At 42.7% G+C, this 23,647-nt stretch overlaps 1 protein-coding gene across 5 annotated transcripts in view; it reads right to left on the reverse strand.

The window, feature by feature from the left end:
• The window catches only part of LOC136555872 (bifunctional heparan sulfate N-deacetylase/N-sulfotransferase 4-like), a 42,706-nt gene that overhangs the window by 15,197 nt on the left and 3,862 nt on the right, over positions 1–23,647 (reverse strand). For 3 of the 5 annotated variants that reach the window (XR_010783541.1, XM_066548906.1, XM_066548905.1), the window contains exon 2: positions 12,599–13,836. Coding sequence is in view for 3 of the 5 variants with exons in the window: in XM_066548906.1 (XP_066405003.1) it covers positions 12,599–13,579 (981 nt within the window). In the remaining 2 variants the exon portion in view is untranslated. Of the gene's footprint in view, positions 1–12,124; positions 12,321–12,598; positions 13,837–23,647 lie in introns of all 5 variants that reach the window. The other 2 variants (XR_010783542.1, XM_066548904.1) reach the window with 1 other exon arrangement.

Here is a 23,647-nt window from a genome sequence, read left to right on the forward strand (position 1 = left end):
CCAAGTGCTGGAGGGGAAAAGCCAGCCTGTGCCCAAGCTGAGAGCAGGGGGCAATCCCCTGGGCTGTGGGGAGCTGCTGGCACAAGCCCAGGGCTGAGCAGGATCCCTCCCTGCAGGTCCATGCAGCAGGGCCAGGAGCTGGTGGCACTTGGAGCAGAGCAGCGAGGGGGTTTAGAGATTATTTCTTATCAGTTCTGACTTTTGAGAAGCTTAAGCATCTCCAGTGATAGAAATCTCTTGAGGAACGGCTCTTCAGGCAGGGGAATCAGGGGAAGGCAATCTGCCAGTGGGAGATCAAGGATTATTGGTCCAGTTTTTGAAACAATGTGATCAGGAATGCTTGTTTTGATTTCAGTGGCTCTGCTCCCTGTGGCTGCAGTTCAGCCTGGCCAGCACAACAGCTCCATGAAATAAAGAAGAGATGCTCTATTTCCCCATATCCAATCTGCACAAGGCAGGTGGGGTTTGTCTCTCTCTAATTCCACTGTAGAGCTCCCAAGAAAGAGGCCCAAAAGGCAGGGACAGAGTCCTCATGTCAGCTCTGATCAATCACAAAATTAATCCCTAAAATACAAATTGAATGGCAAAACTATCTCAAGACTTTACAGGGACAACATCAAGGTCTAAGGTAGTACGTTAATAAAAAATGGTTGCTGAGCCATAGTGGTCCTGTGGCAGAAAACTGTGCTGGTGTCAGTCACTGTGCTGCATGTCATCCACCTAAAACCCACACTGCTCATTAGTTAGCTCAGGTCATGATTAGGCCATGCCCAAAAAAAAGGATCAAAGTCTCTCTCTCTCCTTGGCGCAGTACAAATATAGGGTAAAAGACAAGTAACAGCAACAACTGCATTTTGGTTGAGTTGTATATTCTTTCTTTTTCTTGTGTTTTGGTGCTTCAGACTTGTTTTCTTAAGCAAAAAAAAAAAAAATTACAAATAAGCTCTACAATCTGTTACAGGTGGGTACTCAGTTGCTATAAATTATTTAAAGGCCAGACTAATGGAGGCTACCTTATTTATCTTCTTTAATTTATGGACTTGGATCTACTAAGGTTTAATCAGAGTGGTTTTCTGTTCCTTCACTGCCCTTGGAAATCATTCACTTGGATAGCTTGTCACAAAAATAAAACTTTCTTCAAGTTCTCATCATGTACATTCATCTCAAAATTCTGAGCACCTACCAGCAATGTCAAATCCCTGCCTTAAATTTACTGCTCAAAAACTACCTGCTGTATATGCTTTGTGGTGGGGAATTAAGGGTTTTTTTTCTGCACACATTCAATCATAGAGGAGAGATTGGAGCAGGTGATACATCCTGAACTGAGGTGTGTCCTTCAGGGCTCAGAATGGGCGTGCTGGCACAAGGATGGATGTGTCCTGTGGCTTTAAGAGAGTGCCTCCATGTTTGGGGCTTTTCCCTGTGTGAGTCTGCCCATTGCCCACCCTCTCCATAAAAATCAGCATCCAGGGAAGTCTGGAGAACTGTTTTCCTTGGTTATTGTGAAACTTTCATTTTGCAGAATCTTGATGAGTAAGGGTGTGCTTTAAAAACCACTAGGATTAAGTGTTGCTTTTTAATATTTTTGAGATGCTTGATACTTGTCTGGCAGAGCTTAACTTCTCTGACCTTTCTTCCTTCTTTGTGATGCTGCCTTCCATTATCCAGGGAGCTGGCTTCAGTGTTTTGATAACTAGAATCGGATGTTTCTGTGGAACGAAAAGGGAATTTCCAGGCAAACGTTCTCACTGCATCTCTTTCACCAGAGATCAGAGTGCTTCTGCCACCCCCTGCTCCATCAGGTTCAGTGCAGAGGGAGCTAAAGCCTTTATTGTCCTCCAGGATAGGTTTAAAATCCCTCCATCCCAGAAAATCCTCCTGCTTACCACTGCTTTATTATCCTTCCCAGCACGAAGACAGCATAGTGAGCTGTCCAGAGGAGGAGGCTGGAAGATCCAAAGTTAAATGGCAATGCCCATGTTACACTTCCACTCAGTTCTCTTGAACAGAAACATGAAAGGCCAGTATGTTGTCCAACAAAATCAACCCAGACCACCAACTGAGGCTGGCACATTTGAAATGAACCATTGCAGAACTTTCAGTAGGCTACTTTTTCATAAAACTAGGTGATTTCAGGTAAAATTGTGAACAAATCTCTTTAACAGTCAAAGGAAATGTTTCATGTTCAAAAGTATCACCACACCTTTCCCATATGTGGGAAAATTACACTCAGAGAAAAACTGAAGTACTGCTGTTCCTCAGATCACTCTGGAATAGAACCTGGCAAAAAACTCAAACCTGCACCTTGAGACATTCAAGTGGTGCAATGTAATTGTGGAAAAGTGATGGAATCTTTCAGTCCTTGCGGTAGCTTCCTAGGGAGGAAACTCCTGCTAACAGGAAGCCCTTCTACATGGTTTTTCCAGCCTTTTTCTATGTGTACTGGAATGCTCTTCCCAGGGAGGTGGTAGAATCACCATCCCTGGATGTGTTTAAAAAAAGACTGGACATGGCACTTTGTCGCAGACATCTTTCATGAAAAATCCTTTCTTAGGATTTTTCCTTGTGAGAAGCTGCAGTTTCAGCAACCAAAAGTAAACAATGGTTATCTGCTGCTGTGGAATGCAACAGGTAGACCTGTGATTGGTCTCCTGTGGATGTTGGGATTTCCTGACCACTCATGGCAGAGCTGGCTCTTGCTCTGTCTGAGACACAGATCTTTGTTATTCATTCTTTTCTATTCTTAGCTTAGCTAGCTTCTGAAGAAACCTTTTCCTTTCTATTTCTTTTGAGTATAGTCTTAATGTAACATATATCATAAAATAATAAATCAAGCCTTCTGATCATGGAGTCAACATTCTCGTCTCTTCTTCATCCTGAAAACCCTTGTGACCACAGTCACAGCACTTGGTGCTATAGTCTAGTTGAGGTGTTAGGGCATAGGTTGGACTCGATGATCTTAGAGGTCTCTTCCAACCTCATTATTCTGTGATTCTGTGTGAGTGCCCACAGCAAGCCAGCTGCTCCCAAGCTCCCTGAGCACATCCTAGAGGAGCAGTATGTCTTCCAAGAGTAATAATGGCTGATGGCAATAATAACCCAGTGAAAAATCAGTGTTTGTGATCCTTTCCTAAGTCTCCTAATAGTTGAAACTCATGGCTTTTCTCTGAATTCACATCCAGGAGCACCCTGGTTGTGAGCCCTTGTGGTGATAGGTCTCCAGCACGTGGGAACAGGGAGGAGAGCTGATCTCACCAGCACATGGAATACTTGCATGGCATTGTCTTAAAAAAGACAATGCACATCATTTGAATAATGCCAAGAGTGCTAAATTGAGACAGAAAGGTTGGGGGGAAGGTTTGGTTTTTGCTTACAACAGATTGCTGTTTCAGAGCCATTCATATGCATTTTGGTGGCAGCCAGAAAGTGGCTGAGGCAGTTAACTTTTAAATCTACTTGCTTTTGATCTTAATCATTAAAGGCAGCACTTTTCCCTCTTAAATATTCCCATTGAAAACTGTAGCTACTTGTAGTGTAAAGTATGAATTCATGTAACACAGGATCATTAAACTGGGAAAAATATGTTCCACAAACTATCAAGCTTTAATTATAGTTGTTACACTAAATTTCCACTCATTTCTGAAGTGAGAGATTCTGTTACTCTCACAGCTGAAGGGTAATGTCATAATTTTATATTATATGGGAATAGCTGTTTAGAAATGACAAATACTGAATTGCTGTGACAGGTTTTGCTTGGGTAATGCTCTGCTAGCCCAATAGGTCTATTTGGCAAGGTGTACATCCAGAGCCTGGATATAATTTGCAGCTGTAAAATGAGAAAGAGCTAAAAGCTGTGTGCTTTTTTTCCATAGTGGAAAACCTTCCTTACACCTCAAGCTCTCCTTTGAGCTGTGCATTCCCCTTGTTTGCCCCCTCTCTGCTCTGCTGGGGTTCAGCACACCCATGTGTTAGGTCACCAGTGAAATGAATAATCCAGAATATTTCTGTGGGTGCAATCTCAGCTGGCTTTGAGCAGTTGAAGACAGAAAGGTGGTTTTAACCATCCTACAGTGGGCTCTTCCCAGGCACAGGTTTCCTGCCCAAAATTGCCTCTGGTCTTTAACACTCACCTTGCAATATTTACAGCAGGGATGGGTGGGTTTTGTTTCCTGATAATGTACTGGGAGCCTGTGCCCAGATACAGCAGAAATAAGAGGGAAAACATATGGGAAACCATATTCCCTTTCCTAATAACAAATACAGAGGAATTACACTTGATAATACCACAGACATGTTTGTTTATGATGCACATAAATCTTGGGATATGTTACTAGGAAAAGACATGCAGAGCTTTTTTATTAAAGAATTCACATTCTACAGATGAACCTATTTTTTAAATGTAATGCATTATTGTTGTTATTATTGTTACTATTAACCATGCAGAGCATAGCCTCAGCAGTTCACACTTGTCCCTGGAACTCCTAAATTAATAAGATTATAGAGTATTTAATCTCTATTAATTGTAGATTCATATAGATTAATGCTTATTTATGCATGTATATTCAATTAATTCCCAAACATGTGTGCTAATTTGTTGAAAAACCTACAGTAAATATTATTACAAAGGAGGTCTCCAGTCTTGTGACCCTCAGGGATTAAATATTACTGGAAAATGGACAAAGCACTTTGATCCTCATCCCCTGAGCCTGTCTCCCTTGTCCTGCTCTTCACCAGGCTGCTTTTTCCCAGGTACAACTTGCTGCCCTCGAAGAACAATTGGGTCTCCACCAAAAAAAGCACTTGTGCTATCAAGAATCACTGACAGCTTGAAGAGCCAGTATTTCATCAGGTTTGGGCCAGGCAGGCAAATACAGTCTGCTGTCAAAAATGTGAATTCCATCATTTTTTATACCATTTTTTACTAGAAGGGCTGATGTTTTGGGGTGAAAAACACACAGGTGCTGAAGCCAATGGCTTTCGTGGAGTCTGATTCAATCCCAGCAGTTCAAGTGAAATATTGAGACAACTTTTAGGAATTGCCTCAGTGTTGCTATTTTAGATTTAATATGTAATGTAAAAGCTATGTTAATAATTTTGTCTTTTAACTAAAATGAAGAGGCAGCAAAAACCTGAAATATCCATTTCCTGGGAAATTCTTGTATTAAAGGAGTGTCTCAGCAAAGTGTGAATTACTTGCATTTTTTAATTTCTGGAAGATCAGCAATTCCAAAGCTACATTTAATTATGATCTTTGGAGTTTATTTTTTTAATATTCTATGAACTGCCCCCTTTTCCTTTAGTCTGCCAGAGCAGATGAGCTGGCAGAACACAATTTAGTTTGAATCATATTCCAGTGAAACATTGTGCATTTCATAAATCAACATTTTGCCACGGGAAGCTGTTTCACTGGAGCAATCCATGTTGATCAAGTAACAGGAATATAAACTTCATTTTCCTCTGCCTTGTCACTTTGCCATTTTAGAAGGATTTTCCGCCCATTTATAAGTATAGGGATAAATGGCTAAAGAAGTAGGATGGAAGGAAAATTAAAATCCTAACCTTTAACACTTTGAATTTTTCCATATCTTGATCAGAAAGTATTGGGAAGGTGGTATTAGATTTAATAGATTTAGTTTGTGTTTTTTCAAAACTAAATGCTAAAATTCAAATTAAATGATGGCATCCATTAAAAAATTAAACTCTGACATAAGGGATTCATCCTTTACCAGGCAGAATTATTAAAAATAGCAGGGATGTGATGTGCCAGAGAAGCTGAGTGTGTCCCATACCACAGATCCCACTTGTGTTTGCGTGTTGTCTGGATGAGAAATGGGAACAGCAGACTAAGAAAGTGCTGGTACTTAGCAGAAAGAACAGAAACACAGACAAGAGGAAGGCTTACAAATATTTAGAGAAAATTTTCATGGCTTGGTAAAGGACGTTTAAAATTTGTGCTTCTGAAGAGGAAAAAAATACTTGATCAATGGCTTTGTTTCCTAAAGAAAGCCATGAAGTGTTTTAACTAATACACTGGTTTGCAGGAAATTCTTATTAGCTTGTCCTTTAATTTTCTTGTAAGTACTGAAAATTAAATTCTTAATGGAATTGAATAAAAATGGTTTTGTTTTCTCCCTGACATTTCTGGAGAGAAATTGTTAACTAACTTAACTTTATATCTTAAGATATTATCTCTAAAATGGGTGTGACTATTTAAGTTATAAATTACCATATTTAACATTAGAAATTTTGATGACACAAAATGACAAAGTTAAATTACTAAATAGTCTTATATTAGAATTTCCCATGAGGTGAAAAAAACTCTGTAGTACTTTGTTGGGTTTTTTTTCTGCCTGGATGGAAAGAAGACAGGTGGAGGTGTAGAACACTGGGAGTAAAAGCAGTTACTGAAGGGATCTTTGGCCATATTCACAGAAAAGACAAAGACTTTAAGACTTAATTTCTGTGACGATATGTATGTAAAGCTATAGAGGTGGGTGGATATGTCTAAGGATTTGAAGCCAGACATAGTCAAATATTTGGTTTTATACTTCATTGTGACACAGAGGTTGACAGAAAACTCATGGTTACTTATTGCTAAGTAATTGGAGTCTCAAATTTCTCATTTTCTCTGGGAGATTTTCTCAGTTTCTCACCTGTTTGTCCATCCCTCCCTCCCCACCCTTTTCCTGGGCACTGCCACTTGCACATCATTTGAATAATGCCAAGAGTGCTAAATTGAGCTTTTGCTCCAAGTGTTCCTCCTGCTCCCATTTGGATGACAAAGGCTTATTTAAAGTCACTTAAGTAACGCTGCTCCTGAAGGAGCTGCATTATGGATGGGCTCCTGCTAATGTGTTTATTGCTGCTTCAAGTGCTTTTAAGGCAATAATTATGACTGCTCTTGCAGTCTGCACTGCCTGGTTCTTCTACAAGGCCATTCCATCATTGCAGAGTGTTGTTTTCTGTGCAGGAAGCAGCTGCTAGGGCTCCTTTTTAACTAATATGTGTTGTTTTAAAGCTCAGGTTAATGCAGGTCTCTGGAGGGGCTGATATTAAGCAGATGTGTTTTTTGGCTCCTGTGGATTCCCTAAGTGAGGCTAAATTAAATAGAGTACCACGTGTATCCTGGAAATATATTCCATTTTGATATAACCTATGACTTCAGAATTGGTTTGGAGAAAGGATTCAAGAAATGAGTACAAATCCAGGAAATCAGTGCATGTGTAGAAGAGCAATGTGACACAAGTCAGCTTGGCACAGGATGTGAGCACCAGAAATCTGAATTTGACCTGGAAGACCTGCCATTTCTATATTATTAAAAGGATTGTGATGTTTTTAAAAACATCAAATTTTAAAATGCTTTTCAAAATGAAGTTCTCTTGAGTTCTTATAGCCAGAATGAAGGATGATTTATCTCACTTTTTAAAATAATTCATTTGTTGTTTTGTGGAATATTAGACTTTTTTCCTTGGGGGAAAAAACCCAAACATCTGAGATTAATTCTGTGTTTAACAGATTATTCTGAGATTAATTGCTTGTACAAACAATACCAAATTGAACCCTACAGATCAAAAACCAGTGTGTTCCCTGCGACAGAAGAATACCAAGTGAGTTTTTAAACATTGAGGAAAATCTTGCTAGGGAGATAATTGTTTAATAAATTCAAGAGGTGGAAAATTTGAGCCACCAGAATGTGTTTTCTGGCAAGACTCTATAAAACACTCTGAAGACCACCTAATTTTGAGTGGGAAGCTGGCTGACGAGAGAACCCCAAATCTATTAGAATTCAGGAGGGTCCTTGGATAGACAGTCAATCCATCAGGCTGCCAAGGAGAAGAATACAGGTTCTGCTGGTGCCAAGGGAATTGTGGTGTTTAACTACACTGCTACTGAAGTTCTGAATGAAAGAACAGGCCCTGTTGAAACAAAAGAAGTATGAAACATTCTGTCTGATGTGTCTTGACAAGGCACTTGAGCAGTATTCAACACTCAAATTATTACAGAAAGAATTGGGTGATTCAAGAGACCTGAACAAGGAAAATACTGAATTAACTGTCATCTCTGATGAAGCAGAATGGAGCAGGCACTCCCATTTAAAGAAATATTATTAAAGTTTTCATGTAATGCCTCTCAGCTGCTTTTTGAATTCATTTTTAAGGACTTTGAGACTGTCCAAAAATGGGAGCTGCAGACTCCACTTCATTGTGTCACTCTCAAGTGCTTCAGAAGGTGACAGAAGTGTCACCCAGCCTCAGTGACTAATGCTTGGCTCTGCTCTGGGTTCCTGGGCTCAGCTTCTCCCTGGGCTGGCCATGGCCATGGCTACTTTACTGCAAGGGGCTTATTATGATTAAAAGGGTATCAGGGTGAGTGTTTTATCTCAGGACTGACCATGCTGCTATGCCTGGTGACGGGGCCCAGACATTTCCAGTAGTTCCACCCAAAAGCAGCTGTCCTTGCACAAAAATCAAGGATAATCATATGCTGGAGAGATGGAGTGGTTGAGCTGAGCTCCCTGCTGTGCCAGGACTTTTTAATTTGGAATTGCCAGGAAGGATGCAACTCCAACATGATTTTTTGTCTTGAAAACACTAAAACGAGCCAGAAACCACAGGCTTTAAGTGTTCCAGGCATTTTAATGATGGTGAAGGTCAAAGATAAAGAGCAGACTGTGGAAGTGAGGGGGTGTCAGAGACAAATTGTTATTTCCACTGAAGGAAGTGGAGCTCAGAGGGGGAGGCAGCAGGAGAAGGCAGACAGGCTGCAGGGAGAACGGAGGCCTGCAGTCAGCACTAACAGAAATTACATTCCCAAGCATGGCTCCATCACTTTACTGCAGCTCAGAAAGTCCCAGGATCCTCCCATCCCTATAGTGACAATTAGAGGGGTTACAGAAAGGGGAAATGGAGCTTTTAGAGAAGGGGGCTCTGGGATATGGTGGTGCTGGGACAGGCAATTTCTCCTTGATTATCTCATCAGCTCCAGCTGGGAGAGTGGGATAAGACAGGGGAACAGGTAGTTCCTGACTCCCCTGGAAGAAGGTTTGTTGCAGTCTAAATCCTGGAGCTGAGAGGAGGGTACCAAGTGAAAAGCTCAAGATTTTTTCTTCATTTAGAGTAGTTTTTTGTTTGTTTTATTTATTGAAGGGTAAATGCCTTAGCTTGCACTGTGCTCTTGCAGGGCTTTTGGGTTAACAATAGGAGGTGTATTTGTGAAAGGTGCTGGAAAACCCTGGTGGCTGTGTGGAGCTCTTCCTGGGTGAGTAAATATTGTACTGGCTCATACTATGGCAACAGGAAAAATAGCAATACTTCAGCAAGCTCTCGCTCCTTGTTTGGGAAATGCAGCCCTCTTTGTGCTCAGTTAAAAGCAAACTTTAAAGGTGAAAGCTTTGTATTTTTTCTGTGTGGCTCTCCCAGAGACAGCATAAAAAGACATTTCCAGGGTTTTTTTTGCCAAATCACTGATGCCAGTGATACTGGACTCATGTAGCTGGGGAGCAGGATCATTTACAAGAGCACAAATTCACTGTTTCTGCAAATTAACTGAAGAATTCTTTTGCCTTTGAAAATCAAGCACTGAGATAATATATTGGCAGGCAGGAAAGGGAGAAATTCATTTGCAGAGGCTCGCTAGGCTCAAGATAGAACTCCACAAAGCTGGGAAAAACAGGTTTCTGTGGCTCTGCTGAGTTCCTGTTAATTACTTAGCCAGACATGACCTTGCACAACTTCTTCAACACCAGGGACTAGGAGATCTTCTGTGGTAAACAGAGCCCATAATAACCCTGTTCTCTAATCTCTGTTTCTGTAGCTGATGCCACCCTTTATAAAAGTGTGTGTGTGTCTATATATACACACACACACACACACACATATATATATATATATACACACACATATATATACATATATACATATATATATATATCCCTGAGGCACCTAATTGAGAAATGGCTTTGTGAGGGAATAAGAACATTTAGGTTGCAGGAAGTAATTACACAGGCACAGGTTGACTTGTTTGATTACTGTTATATGCCAATATTGTTATCAGGAGACTGGCTGGGTATTAAAGCATTTCTGAGGGATTTGGGTGGGCATGGCACATTTGGAGAGCCTAGCAGAGAGTCCCTAAATCTCTGCTCTCTGTGAGCAGCCACAGCCCCGTCTCCCAAAGGCAGGGCAAGGCTTTGCTATCACTGAAATATCAGCCTCCTAAGTAGTTATTTTTGCCTCTCAAGCAAAGCTGCTGTGCCTTAGAGGGTGAAGGCAGGTCTGCTGATTCTTAATTGCCTCCTTCCCCAGTGACTTGGGAGATTGTTCTCTAACTGGCTGTAATTACCCTTTTCTGTAAGCTAACCAAAGTGCACTCTGCTTTCAGTGTTATGCTCATTATGTTATGCTCATTAACAGGATTCTGTTCAGTGGGTTAATGTATCTGAGAATGTCCAGTCTGTAGGAACAGACTGATTTGTGTAGCAAGTGTTTGTGAGATACCCTGAAACAAATCTCTGCCAGGTTTGAAATGAAATCAATAGTGTTGAGGACAGAGTATCTGTGGGTGCTCAAGTTGCAGGGTGGATTTATGTGTGAAACATTCACCTAAAAGGGGGAGATAAACTTTATATTGTCCCCAGAAGAGAGCTTGAGGAGAAGGTTGGTTCTGAGCCTGTGCCTGCAGAAGATTTCTCCCTGTAGTTGGTGTTTGTGGGGTGATTAATTGTGTAAGGTGAGGAGGGGATTTATCCTGTGAGTGGCACTTCTGGTGTTTTTGTGAGGAAAGTGGGCTGCTAATTTGGCACTGGAGAAGTGCGGGAAAAATGAAAGTTTCCCTTTGTACCCTGACTCAAACATAATGAATGAAAGAAGGCTCACCATGCCTTGCTTGAAAAAAAAAGTAATTAAAAAGGTCTGAATCCCAGGCAGATGTTTTTCCTTGTTATTGTCTAGATATTCAGCAGTGTGGACTGGTTGGTTTTCAGATGGATAAAGGCAAGCAGCACGTAAATATGATTCTGAATGCTTTTAACAGCATCCAGCTCTTTCTGCAGCCCCTGGATGTGGAGTTTTCTGCTGCGTCTGTGTAATGAGCACAGAAGAGTGGCTGCTGTGCCAAGCACAGCTGGAAAGGTTTGCCTGGCAATGTTGTTGACTGCTGGATAGTAATGGGGGTGACTTGGGTTTTTTCCTGCATAATGAGGTGATTCCAGTGAGAGCTCAGCTCTGAATCTCCAAGTGTCCCTGTGTGGACACTGCTCTGCTGGCAGTGTGGGCTCTTGAACTGCTGTGGAACAGTACCATTAAGGCTTCCTTAGTGCAGCAAACCATGTCAGAAAGACTCTCTCAAAAAGGTGCAGGCAGGAAGCTATTGCTGAAAAACTTGTTTCACAAGTGCATTTGGAGTGAATTTCCTCCTGTGTACGAGCCCTTGCTCAGAGCATTTCCCCATGTATTTCCAGAGAGAAAGCACTTTATTGCTGGGCTTGTGCACAGTGCTCAGATCTCTAAGGCACTAGGCACTCCACATGCCTGGTGCTCAGAATCAGCCCTGATGAGCATTCATACACCTGGTGTGGCTAATGCAATTACCCCAAGTGTTCTGATGTACAAAATTGTTTCAGTTGTATGTGAGACTACTGCTCTTGCTGGGTATTTGGCTACCACAATGGTCTGGAGAAGAGGCAAATGAATATAGAAATTGTAGAAATGGAAATAAGGGTTTGGAAATTAAAAAGAAATCTGCTTTTAAAAACAAAAGGCTTGCTTATTGTTCCTGAAAGTATTGGGTATTTGCAGGAAAAACCCTCCAGAATAAAGGCTGGAGAATGTGATAGTGCATGCTTAGGGATTCAATTAATGTCTGAATATGATTCCCACATGTGGAAAATGACAAGAACTAACTGTCATGCTGCTGAGCTCTGTCAATTCTTTCCAAGCTGCACACATCTTTGAGAATTACCCTGAACAAATTTAATGGTGTCCCTGGATACAACAAATCAAGAAAATAAGTGTGGAGGAGCCCCCAGTGAGTAGTCTGTGGGCCTTTCACTCTGTCAGATGGTTATGTCACTTGCTCAAGTGCATGCTGTGCTTCCACCCTGTAACTGGTAACTTTAAATGCTTACCTGCTAGTCTGGTAATGAAAATTATCCTGCTAACTCTTAGGAGTCATGCTGGGGCTGTGACTTCTTCAGGCTCTTTTTTTCCTTTTGCTCTTTTTGGGTTTTGTAAATGCAGTGATGGTGAGGTTTTAAAAGGCAACCGTCTTGTACTGTTCTGGCTACTTGACAGCAAAAGTGAGAGAAATAATGCAGAACAGGCCTGTAGAAGATATTATATATGTGCAAGATATTATATATGTGCAACATACATGTGTATGCCCCTACATATACACATCCATAAGTGCATCTCTCTGCATGTATATGGGAAAAATGGCTTTTAATCTCAGGCTGTGGTTTATGTATCTGCTGGCTGCACTTGTGCACTTCCAGCCCTTACCAGGAAAAAGAGCTGCTCAGCTTTTTCAAGCTTTGCCTCCTTTTAAACCCCCATTAGCACACACCCATGTTTGGGATGGTAGCCTCCAGTTCTTGCCTTACCTTCACATCGTTGATGTTCATCCTCGTCCCCTCCTTTCCCACGAAGATGTCATCAATGTCCACCAGAATGTACCTCTCCAAGGACAGCATCAGCTTCTTCCCTGACAGGAAGGAGATGGCGTCGATGAAGATGAGCTTGTGGAGCCAGAAGGTCAGGTTGTTCCCAAAGAGGACTCTCTGGATGCCATCGTGCAGGCCCAGGTCCTGGATGACAGTCGCATGGAGAGCAGCGCGGGGCAGCGAGGCCGGGGTGGGCCTGGCTGGCTGCAGCTCGCCCAGCAGCACGGGCTGGTAGGTGGAGTGGTTGAACTGGAACACCGTCCAGTCCTGGCCAGGCAGGGGGCCCTGCTCCAGCCTGGGCGCTTTTGTGATGCGCAGCAGGGGCGAGCGAGGGTTCACCACGCAGTCTCGCAGCGCCACGTTGTTGTACAGCTGCAAGGGCAGCCCTTTCAGCCTGCTGCTGGGGGAGCTGTTCTCGTTGGCTTTATGAAAACCAATTATGCTAACACTGTATTCCACACAGTATTTTTCCAGAAGCTCTCTATTCCACGAGTCCATGGACACGTACTTTAAAATATTCTCGTATATAACAATGGTGTACTTCCCTCTCCCGTTGTCTGTGAGAGGGGGAATGTCCCCCTTGGCTGGTGCAATGGCCATGTGGTACTGAAACTTGCTGGACTCGAGGATGGCTGTGATGTCTTGCCCCAGCTGGGAGTACTGGCTTTCCACAAACAGGAGCACAGTGGGATCAGTCCTAGAGGGATCAATTGGCTTAGGTGTTCTCAGCTCCGCAGACCTGTAGGGCAGAAGCTTGAGGTCCTCGCACTCTGCTTGCCCAGTGCTTTCCACGAGGGCCATTTCCTGCTTGTAGCCAGTGTAGAGGAAATAGGCGGAGATGACAATACTTGCCAAGCAGAAGGTGGCCAGGAGAATGACCAGCATTCGGAAGCTTCTGCGGAGCTTCCCGATGAGATTCATCTTTGGCAGGGCTTCCAGCTCCTGCTGGACTTAGCACTCTTCCAGATGTGCCTCCTAATGTGCCATGGGAACGAGGAGTTGCAGAGGTGCCCTTTCCAAGGTGTTCATGTGACCATTGCAGTGCATTTATGGGGTGTTTGGGGAGGCTGTAAGGCTGTCGGAGCGGGAAGTCAAAGGATCCGGAAAGACAAATTGGCAGAGGTTTTCTCAGAGAGCAGCAGCTGCCAATAATCAATGAAGAGGACTCTTAACATTATCTGCAACAAGAAGTAAAAGAAGAGTAAGTAAAACAAAATCCATAAAGCAATTAAAACCACACATTAATAAGGCCAGTGATTGGTATTGGTAATGTGAGTAAAGAGGGAAGTTCCTGAGTAGTTCAAGGAGCACTCAGTGTCACTTTCTTTCTTGGTGCATTAAAATAAGCAGCATTAAACAGTTCCTCCGTGTTCTTAGGATACAGAAATGAACTTTGAAGAAAACTTGTTGAGGATGTGTATCTCCTTATCTGCTTTTCTTATCTAAAATGCATCATTGCTATTGCAGATGGGAACAATGGAAGATTTTAGGGGCAAAATTTGGACCAAGTCAATCTTTGATAAATCTGGGAACATATTCTGCATCAAATTCAAACTGCATAAGGGATAAATTCTGTGTTGGCTTGGAAAACTAATGTGACCAAAGTGAAAGACATGACAGGAGCTTGAGGAGAGATTTGTAGGGCTTTCTCTGCAGTTTCCATTCTGCAATTGGAGCGAGCAGAGTTCATGGTCCGGTTTAGGAACTATAAAGATTCTGTGGGGATTTTCCAAGTGAATGAGCAGGCTGCTACTAATGTGGGGTGCAGCTGTGCTTGGCTCTGCCTCCCCCAGGGATCAATGGGAGGTGCTGTGTAGCAGGAGATGTACCTCAAGGAAGCTGTTTTAGTGCTAGGTGGGCAAGTAGGTGCTGTGTGTGCTAGTCCATGGCACCTCTGGCTGAAGCCCTCAGCCTCTGGTCTGCCCCTGTGTGCATGAAGTATAGGGTGCCTAAACCTCATTGCTCTGAAGCCCTTGTGCAATTCCACCTAAGTTCATGAGAAATTGCCACTGGTAACAGTAAACCCCATGACTCAGAGACAGTTAAAGCTAACTAAATAAATAGCCCATGCTGCTCTATGGATTTAAGCAGGAATTAACATCTTTGTGAATTATTGATATTGTTTGTCTGTTGGAACAATGTGAGACAGTAAACAAGGAACGATTTTGGAACTGCTGGGAAGAAATGCTTTTTCCAGGCAGATCCTTCCAGTTGACGTGTCCTCTTCCATTAACTCAGATTACACTTTTGACTTGTGTTCTGAAAACTATTCATTCATCCTAAGCTTTGTACCTGAACCTGGGAAATGCTTGTAAGAAGCATTTAGAAAGAACGAGTTTGTTTTCTGAGACCATTTGTGACTCTGGCGGGTTCAAGCTCTTATCTGATTTACCTTCCTCAGTTGGCAGCTTGGAAGGAGATATTGATACCCCTGGACTGTGGGGTGTTCCAGAAGTGATCCTGTTGTGTCACACAACTGGCGAAGAGGGGAGTGAGGTAGGGACAGAAATAGGAAACCTCTTCTGCATTTACTCATTTCTTATGTGTGAGAGAACAAATGTAAGAGGAATCACAGCTACCATTAGGAAATTGAAGTTGTCCTGATAATCTTAAGAGTATTTGCCCTGCTTTGGTGCTTCCCTTGTTCTACAATTGTCTGCCTGCTGGGATTTCACTTCTTATTAAACCTCCAATTAAGATTCCTTCAAAAGATAACACTGGATCAAGTGAAGCATCCTCTGCAAGACAGTGTTGGAGTTTGGGTGACATTGAGGACTCACTCAGGGCTTTATCAGATCAGGACTCCTGCTCTCCGTGAGAGGGGCAGCCTCCAGGGCTGGGTCATGTGTCCCCCACAAAGAGGTGACTGCAAAAAGCCTGTTCGGTCAGCACCAGACAGGCAGGTGACTGGGAAAGAATCTTGAACTCCCGCTCGCCGGGCTGTGCATCCTCGGCTTGCTTTGGGCACTAGAGGGCAATCGCTTCTTGCTTTTGCGAGGCAGCACCGGCTCTCCCCTCGCTCCGCGGCCCTGCCTGCGGCCACGCTCCCGCCAAAAGGCTTCGCAAATCCCCAGGGCACGTAAAACACCTTAATTAAGACTCCCATGTTTAAAATTAAATAAAAGCCAGGAGTTCTGCTCGAAGAAATGTGCCGCTGGATCACCCTGAATGCTTTGCAAATCTTCCAGCCTCCACCTGTGGCACAAGGGAATAGCTTGTGAGAAGACCTAAAATGGCACGGTTTTTCTTCAGTGTTTGGCCCTGCCGGATCTCCTGGGTACTGGTATTGCAAGCTGTCAAAACAATAAACTTCACGAATATTACAGCTTGTGTTACTAAAACAGGAGAAGCCCCTGACTTTATACTAGTCAAAACAAAACTATGGTCTTCATCCCTAATTATTTCCTCCCAATAACACTGGTAAAATCTCATTGAGATAAAATATTAATAATCAGATTTCATGTTAGCTACTATCTGTTGTATGTAGACATTATAATTAAGTGCAAGTATTCCCATTTCTTGAGATGTATAATTACATAAAATTGATAAAGAATTTAAACCTGCATAAGGAAACCTGGCATTGGAACAGACCTTTTTTAGTCTACCCATTGTTTTTCAACTGCTCTGTTGAACTGATTATACTGTTCAGTAAAAAAAAAGAATGGTGTGAGGTAATTAAAGGTTATGAAAATAAATCAGCTAAATTAGCCATTAGTGGAACTTTCTCCAAGGCATAATTGGAAGTTAAGTGCCATTTGTGCCTTTGAAACTCTCCTCCTGAAAGTTCAACAGCTTTACATTCACTCCAGAATTCAACTCTCTTCGGAGAGTTCCTGTGCTAGATGAATTTGAGCAACATGAAAATAGGCCATATTTCATAATTAGTGTTACTTATGGAGTTTCATTTTGGTAACTGGTATTTGAGGTCCTGTGCTCCTGTGGTCACTGATGAGCATCCACTGATTCTCCAGGGAGGTAAAGGCCAAAGCTGGGCACATTTGGTTGAGGAATCAAGGCTGCACTCATCCAGGGCTGGTCCTTCAATAGATCTTGTCCATTCAGCTGATTTCCTCCATGTGGGGTCTTGGCCCAGCAAGAGCAGAGCACTGTGGTACAGCTCTGTTGTGATGTCAGACACATCTGCAGGGACTCTAATTTTTCTTTAATTCAGGCAGCTGAAGAAAAATGGAGGTTTAAAAATTGCTGCCTCCTTGCTAAATAACACTTCCTGCTTGTCCGCAGAAAGGCGTTTGATGGATGACTAAAGCGTGCTGTTCTGAAGATGATTGATTGGGAGATTAGGACTTGACTATTTAAAACTGATGGCACGACAGCCAGGAGAAGCAGCCCCCTGGTAATGCCATGTGGTAGCTGTGCAGCAGGAATTCAAGCTGGCTCCTCGTGGGCCAGCTCCCACGGGCACAGCTTCCCCCAGAGCTCGGTGCCTGAGCCAGCACACTTGGTGTGTGGGCTGGGGGAGCTCCTCTTACCTCTGATCATGGTAGGCAGAGGATCTCTGAGCTCCTTGAGCTTGTGGGAAGTAGAAATATAGATATGAAGCCATCAGCTGTGCTGGCTCACCCTGAGGATGGAGCTAATGGGCTTGACATCTGCAGTGGGTTCAGAGTGTGGCAGTGCTGGCACTGCCCAGCAGAGCAGCAGGACCCTGGTTGTTCCACAGCACTGTGGCCATTCCCAATCTCCTGTCTGCATCACGGTGCACTGCTGGGAGCAATTGACCTGGAGGCAGGCCAGAGCTTTCCCTTCCTTATTCTGTCATAAATCAGAAGTCAGAATGTCTTTATTGTCTATATATAACACTTCCCTTTAGGCTAAAAACCTAATGTAAAGCCTTTCCTTTTTCTTTCTAAGCTTGTATGACTACTGTCATTTACTACCAGCCCAATGAATTATGACAGCTGCCTTGCTGCTCCTTGCATGGGACTCCTCATTTATTACAGAAACAAGCAGCCTGATTTGAGTGATAAATGACTCCTGGTGACCATTTGCAAAAATTCAGGGTTTCTGTTCACTGAGGAAGGAGAAAAAGAGCATTTTTCTTTTCTTTCTCTCAGCAAAGTTTCCAGGAAATTTTTTGGCTGAGCTCACAAAACTTACATCCTCTTTGGAAGTAATTTTTTTTTCCAACTTAACCAAGCTGCAATGTGTTTTGTGTTTGTAAATGTGGCTTTGCCTGAGAGGGGTGTCAGTACCAGCTTCTCATAGCCCATCACAAGGTATTAGAAAACTCTTTTTACCCAGGATAAGGCCAGCTTCTGAGCTGATAAGGGCTGGAGAGTTCTGACTTTTATTTTATCATTTCTGAGTGGAGAGGCTGCTCAGTACTTTCACCTCTTTTGTTTCTTTTCAATGCATAATCATGTGTAAGTTAAATGCCCAATTTTTTGGTGTTTTCATCTGCTTGATCAAGTCTATATTGCACACGTAATCTTGTGTGATTTCAGAAAGCTAAATGATGCCAGAGGGTGAAGTCAATAATCAATGAATATAAAGCAAAGAGTTTGAAATACTTCAACTTGTGCACTTGATGAAAGCTGGTGTGATTTTTTTTAGCATGAAACAGTACTTGGAAGGGAGCTGTTTGACCCTTCTGATTTCTATTTCTCTTTGGCTTTGAGCTTTTCCAGATGATTTCAGAAGGTGGTGAAAAGGCTCCCTGGTGGAGCAGTGGTTGGAGGGTGATTTGCAGATGAGTTTTGCTCATAGGGATCTTCTCACACCTGTGCACATCCTTTGGTTCCCCAGCCCAAATGTGACATTTCATGTGGCTTAGCTCCTTGCAGAAATGTGTTTTAAGGCTGAGCCAGACCACCCTTGTGCTGAGTGTTGCCTGATGTTCAGCCTCACCGCTTCCTTCTTGTGACCCATTAACTTCCAGCAGTCCCACAGTCATTTGGACCACCCAGAAATCCCATAAATATCCCATCTGGGATGTTTCAGTGAGGCCTCCTCCAAATGGAACCATTTATGGGTCTCTAATGTGTTGGTAGTTCTGAACATAACGAGTAGTTGCAATATTTCCTCAGGAATTTCTGACTCATGCCTTCTCTGGAGTGTCAGGTGTGGAAGCTCCCAGAAATCAGTAATTAAGGTATAGTCTGAGGAGAACGATGCATGAAGAGAGAACCTATATATGTGTTTTCTGTTTTTTGACAGAGTGGGTCTAGTGATCATCACAACAGATAAGTGTTAGTGACCACACTCACCCTCTGAGCAGCTCCAGATGTTGTGTGGTGGTACCAAAATTATCACAATACACATGATATTTTGATGTCACAGGCAAAGCATCTTAACTCTCAGGGCAGACTTAATTTCATGATTATTTTAAATATACCTTCTCAATGCATTTTCTAATGAATGTCTCTCTAGCATGAGTGATGGTGTTAAGATCTACCACGTCTCACCAGTAACTCACCAAAAATTCAAAAAGCTAAACAGCATTAAAGGGATCAAGCCTGGCTTTCCCAAGGTCACTCAGACACCCCGTGGCTGAGCTGGAAACAGCAGCCCCTTGCATGATGCCCTTCAGCAGCTGTTTCTTGATGTGTGTAGGACAGCAAAAGGCTGAGAAGGTGGTGTTGAGAGATGATCTGAAGGGCAGCAGCTTACTGCCAAAGCCACGATGACAGAACCAAAATGCCAGGGCAGGGAGTTGGGGCTGCAATCACAGATGTGTGTGCCCTGCAGGATTGAGTCCTTGCTTTGCTTTCCTGGTGGAATTACTGGAGAGGGCAGTGGAATCACCACACTGTCAGTGCCCCAGCCCAGGGAAGCACAGGTGAATAAAAGCAGGCTTTGCATGGTGCTCTGAAGCAGCCCACAAAACATTGCCCTGCTTGATGCAGCAAATCTCCTGCTCTCGCTTGGTTAATGGCTCTTCATCACTTTTCAGTTCATAGTTTAATGCTCCAATGGAAGCCAATTTGAATTCATTTAACTCTTCAAATAAAACTTCTGTGAGACGCTGTATCAGATGTTTTATTGTAGTCCATCTATTCTGGTACTGTTTTCCCCTTTCCTAAGGCTGTCAATTAGCTATCCAGTTCCAAGAGAATGATTTGTGCTGTGAACTCAGCTGAGACACAACATTTGTGCGTAGAATGGTTGCCTAACTAGGACTCCTAAAAGTCAATTAATGCAGTAGCCAAACTCTGTATGTGTTGCTTGATTGGGTAGACAAGCTAAGCCATTTAAAAAAAATTGCTAAAAACCTTTCTTATAGTTCTATTAGAACCAAGTAGCTGCAGATTTTCTGTATTGATTTTGAAAATTTACCAAGGATTACAGGTTTATGAGTGATTACTAAAACTTTACTTTTACAAAAAAAAGAGATATAGTCCCAGGCTCTGGAACAGCCTGTTAGAAGCTGAACTATTCGGTCTTTATGGCTTTTTTTCTTTTAGTAGTTAATTGTTTCCCACACTTTGTTGTCCTATTGCTTTTCTGGGAGCTAAAAATGTTTGCCACCATGTGAGATAATTAAAATGTGTCCACTCTTATACCAATGCCAATATATTTCACTGAATAACATGTTTTGTGGTGTCTGTATCCTGTCACAGGGACTATTTGTGAGCAAGTCAGATGTGGTCACATCTGTGCTAGGAATTAAAAGGAGGCCACTAACTTATTTCAGAGGGACTACTGCTGTCACATAGTAGTGATCTATTGCTACTGCAGAGGAAGTCTATTTAAACCCAGATAACAAAGACTTTGTACTTAAATCTCTCATACAGCACGTTTGCCACATGAAATTTAAACAGGGCTTTATTCTGAGTTTGCTCAAGCCCAGTTCCAGCCAGTCAGAGACAGTTTTCAAGCTCTGTGTACATTGATTCTCATTAGAAGAGCTTCCCTTTTTTATTCTTTGAGTAGTTTCTGCTGGAGTCCCCTATCCCTATCTTTGTCCTCACTGGCTGAAGGATTTGGTTATTGTTGAGAGGATTTGGTAGAAAAAGAGGAAGACACAGAGTTTGGTCCCACCAATCTCTGATCAGAGCAGATGTGAGGGCTGGAGCATCATCCAAGCCCCCAGTCCTGGTGACAACCTGGCAGGGCTTGGCAAGTAGTGGCTTCCAAGCAAAACGAAGCAAGGAGAGTAAATGAAGCCAGGGTGACCCTCCACGTGTGCCTACTTTTTTTGTGTATGTGTGTGCTTCTTGGACTTCCAAACACCTTCTAAAGGGGAAAATTCAGTCTCTTCCACCTTGCTCATAAATACTTGCATTTAGCACTGCTTCTGTTGCATGGCAACTGGGGAGCGGCAACTTAAGTTTATAATATCTCTCCTGTCTCTTCCTAGTCTTGGTTCTACACTAGGTTCTAGGCAGTCCTCCAAGAAAATTTTGAGTCTTAGGACCAGTTCTTTACAGGCAAGATCAGCTTTTTTGTGGGGACCACTTAGGGCTGCACACATGACTGCTGTCAGTAAACCTAATCTAGACAGAGAAATGTGGTCATGTAACAAAAATACTACAGTATCCAAGAGACTTTCCCTTTAATGTACTTAAGTGTTGCAGACAAGACAGTCAGAGGAAGTTTTATGCAAGATGATGAACACAAATTGAAATTCTTACCTTGAAATGACTGGAGAAGTACTGTTTGCCTATCAAGAGTAAAAATGTTTTATGGTGAAAAAGTAAGGCAGGGAATAGAACCTTTGATTTCTGTCTCTGCCACTATCATGCTTTGCCCTCTGGAGGCCAATGATTTTTTTCAGTATTTCATTTTCCCTGTCTTTGTTGACGGAATACTAGTCTTTTCTATCTTTACATGGGCATTAGCTGTAAAATGCTCTAAGATTATTTATGTTTGGTTTGGATGTGTATAGCAGGGATATTGCAAAGTGTGCTTTTGGGAAAGCCAGTGCAAAATTCATGCTTTCATGTGCAGGCAAATGTATTTGCTGTGCTTGCTTCCTGTTTCTTCTTTTTTGTTGTACCCTGGTTAAATTCCTTTGTGTTTATTCCTGCCGCTGCTTTATGGGGTTTCTCTGAGAGGAGCCACTTTGTCAGCCAAATGAAAGATCTCTGCGGAGATTTCTGGTGTGTCATCTATGACCTATAGATACTGTTTTGCTCTTGGTTCAAAATACAAACAAATGTTTCCTTTTGAAAGATCTATTCTTTGTTTTGTCTAGATAAAGTTCAATTTGGAAATGACACTAGTAGGATAAGGGTCCTGCTTGGGAATTGAAGGGATTTTTTTGTTGAGTCACGCTCAGCTCAGAGACTGGAACTAGAACTAATGCCATTAGAGCTCTGTGATGGAATAGAGAGGCTTTGATTAACCTCTTGCTTTCATGAAAAATCTCTGTTTATTGAACTACTGAGGCATTAACTGATTGTTGAAGGGGCAGAGTGTGGAATAAAAAAAGATCCAAACGGTTGTCAGTCTTTCTGAACATAGTGCCTCTGAATCAGGCTGGAATTGTCTTTACATCCCTGTCCTCCTCTCCTGGGGGCTGAATGTATAACTCCACTTGGTTTTCAAAAACAATCTCCAGGGCGTATCATGGACAAGGAAATCCAGCCTGGCTTTCTGGGTTATGGAAGGGGCTGAGAAAATTGTGTCTCATCATTTGACACAATATCTTGTAATCCATAAAGCTCAGGTTTAGGTAACTCTATATACGTAGAGACTTTATTTTCTGCCTGAACACAAATATGTTTTTCCATGGGGGAGAAAGCCTTTTGGGAGGTCCTTCAGTTAAAAATCTGAGTGTGTGGAATGATTGCCTGTGGTTGATGCAGGCACATGGAGCTTGCACCAAGGCTGATGGGGAGTTAGTCTGATGGGAGCCTGTCAGGTGTTTGGAGGCATGCATGGTTCACTTTGCTTGCTGTGTGCACGCTGGATATGCCAGAATTCTCTTAGTCTTTAATTGTGATTTTTGAGGTACAAACAATGGTACCATGCCCTTCTGCAGGTGATTAATTCACCAGGACGCTGATGCATAGTTCCGCTCTAAATGGCAGGACACTAAGGGGGCAGAGTAGTGGAGCCATTTAAAATTGCACCCCAAATAAGGTCTACAGAGTAGTAATAACTAAAAATGCCCTATAGTTATACCAGCTATTTAGGGGGATGGAGTGCAGGTAGTCTGGCAAAATATCAAGGCAGCGGGCCCTGCTTTTTTTTTTTTTTTGATTTAAATTAAAAAACCCTGAGAAGCTCTGAGGGCTTTAAAATCAAATGTGATCAATAAGTCTAATTTCTGTATCTTACCTAGAAGCCTAGAAGAGTGCATTTTTATCTCATTTCCAAACATTTCTCTGTGAATCACTGACCAGCTGCCCTCCCTTCTGGTGCTTTTAGGGTGTGATCTATACCCCAGTGAGAGAGATTAAATTCAGGAATACCCTGAGGGTCTGGAACTTGAACTCTGGCCTCCTCCTTGCACAATATGGTCCCATGGAAAAGGACAAGATGTTGGCTGGAACATCCCCTGGAAGTAGAGCACAGAGGAGATGGGTGCATATTTCATGACAGACTGCCTTAACCTTCCAAACAGCCACCTCTTTTATGGCCAGCAGCTACTATTAATTATTTATCAGGACACTTATTTATACACTAAAAGCTAAATTCAGTCCTTTCAGTGGAGCCTGGCAGAGTGTGGGCTGTAATAAGTAGCTGTGGATAGTCTTTCAGGAGGGGAGGTTTTGTGCAGAGCTCTGCTCATGGGAGAGCCTGTCCACATGATTCTCTCTGCTGTTTGTGCCTAGTACTGATATTTACATGTGGGAGATGAAAACCCAGCCATTAGTAAGAGTCTGGAGCTGTGGGGCATCAGCCTGATCCCCCTTGGCCAGGTTTAGTAAGGAGAGTTCTTGTGCCACCAGCATCCAAGGAAGAAGAGGGAATCCCTTCCTTTGTGCTTCCTTCCTCATGAGGAAGCCCACCCTGCTCTGGCTTCTCCTTCTGTGTTTGCTCTGGCTCTGTAAAACCCATCCTTGCAGCAGAGGAGGGAGG

Source organism: Molothrus aeneus, chromosome 4, assembly GCF_037042795.1.
Source record: "Molothrus aeneus isolate 106 chromosome 4, BPBGC_Maene_1.0, whole genome shotgun sequence".
Classification (NCBI taxonomy): domain Eukaryota; kingdom Metazoa; phylum Chordata; class Aves; order Passeriformes; family Icteridae; genus Molothrus; species Molothrus aeneus.